This window comes from Rhincodon typus, chromosome 48 (assembly GCF_021869965.1).
Source record: "Rhincodon typus isolate 14 chromosome 48, sRhiTyp1.1, whole genome shotgun sequence".
Classification (NCBI taxonomy): Eukaryota; Metazoa; Chordata; class Chondrichthyes; order Orectolobiformes; family Rhincodontidae; genus Rhincodon; species Rhincodon typus.
In genome coordinates, this window is record NC_063379.1 from 736,495 (window position 1) to 737,683 (window position 1,189).

At 56.2% G+C, this 1,189-nt stretch overlaps 1 protein-coding gene across 1 annotated transcript in view; it reads left to right on the plus strand.

Moving 5' to 3' along the window:
• The first annotated feature begins 26 nt into the window (after nt 1-26).
• The window catches only part of LOC109935089 (NACHT, LRR and PYD domains-containing protein 12-like), a 27,270-nt gene continuing 26,107 nt past the window's right edge, over nt 27-1,189 (plus strand). Inside the window, exon 1 of the mRNA XM_048620801.1 lies at nt 27-279. Coding sequence (XP_048476758.1) covers nt 199-279 — 81 coding nt within the window. The 5' untranslated portion in view covers nt 27-198. The remainder of the gene's footprint in view (nt 280-1,189) is intronic.

A 1,189-nucleotide genomic window follows, 5' to 3' on the forward strand; every position in this document is an offset into this window, starting at 1 on the left:
GGGCGGAGTTGCGTCGGCGTCGGCTGTGGGCGGAGTTGCGTCGGCGTTAGCGGTGGGCGGAGGTGCGCCGGCCGTCGGCGGAGTTGCGTCCGCGTCGGTGATCGGCGGAGCGGCGTCGGCGGTGGTGGAGAGGGGCAGGCGCCGGCAGTAGCGGTGACGGTCGTCGCGACTTCAGTGTCGGTGGTGTTGGTCCCGGAAATGGAGGCGGTGGCAACGGCAGCGATGGTGCTCGCTGTCCCGGAAGTGGGGAACACGGCGGTGGCGGATGTGACGTCATCTGTGAGTTCTCCGATAGTGGCCTCCTGGCCAATGGCGGCGGGCCTGTTGTGGGGAAGGTCCTGGGTACGGCTGGGGATTTTGGGGGTGGAGGAAGCCCGTTTTGGGTGGTAGGCACCAGTAAGTTTACTGTACTTACGGTTTTTAGTGTCCAATAAAGCTGAGTAGAATTGGGAGTTCAGGTTGTGGATCCTACGAAGAATAAAAAACAGGAGAGGTCCTTTGCAGGTCTGGGAGAGGGAGGCTCTGAGCTGGGGTAGGCTTGATTGTAGTGCCTGGAGATGCCGGCGCATTGCTGCAAGTGTGTGTTTCAGGAGTCGCAAGGAGAAATGCTTCTGAAGGATCTCAACACCATGAGTGTAGATATTGTCATGGCTGGGGCCAAACTGGGAAGGCTTGAATGTGGATTGTAGTCCATTGGGGATGATCTGGTTCCGTAGGCAGGTGCTAAGAAAGGTGATGTGGCTGTAGTACCTGGTTTGCTTCAGGACATGGTCGAGCAGTTTCAGGGCCGAAGAGATTACAAGAGAGTTGCAGTGGGAGAGAGATCCCCTGAGGTTTGTCCGGAGGCAGGAGGGTAACTTCTTCAGGCTAGGCATCATTAGAAGAGGCTTCGCAGTGGGGTTAAAATTGAATCAGAGATAGTAGGAACTGCAGATGCTGGAGAATCCAAGACAACAAGGTGCAGGGCTGGATGAACACAACAGACCAAGCAGCATCATAGGAGCAGAAAGGCTGACGTTTCAGGCCTAGACCCTTCATCAGAAAAGGGGGAGGGGAAGGGGGTTCTGAAATAAATAGGGAGAGAGTGGGAGGCGGATAGAAGATGGATAGAGGAGAGGATAGGTGGAGAGGAAACAAACAGGTCGAAGAGGCAGGGATGGAGCCAGTAAAGGTGAGTGTAGGTGGGGAG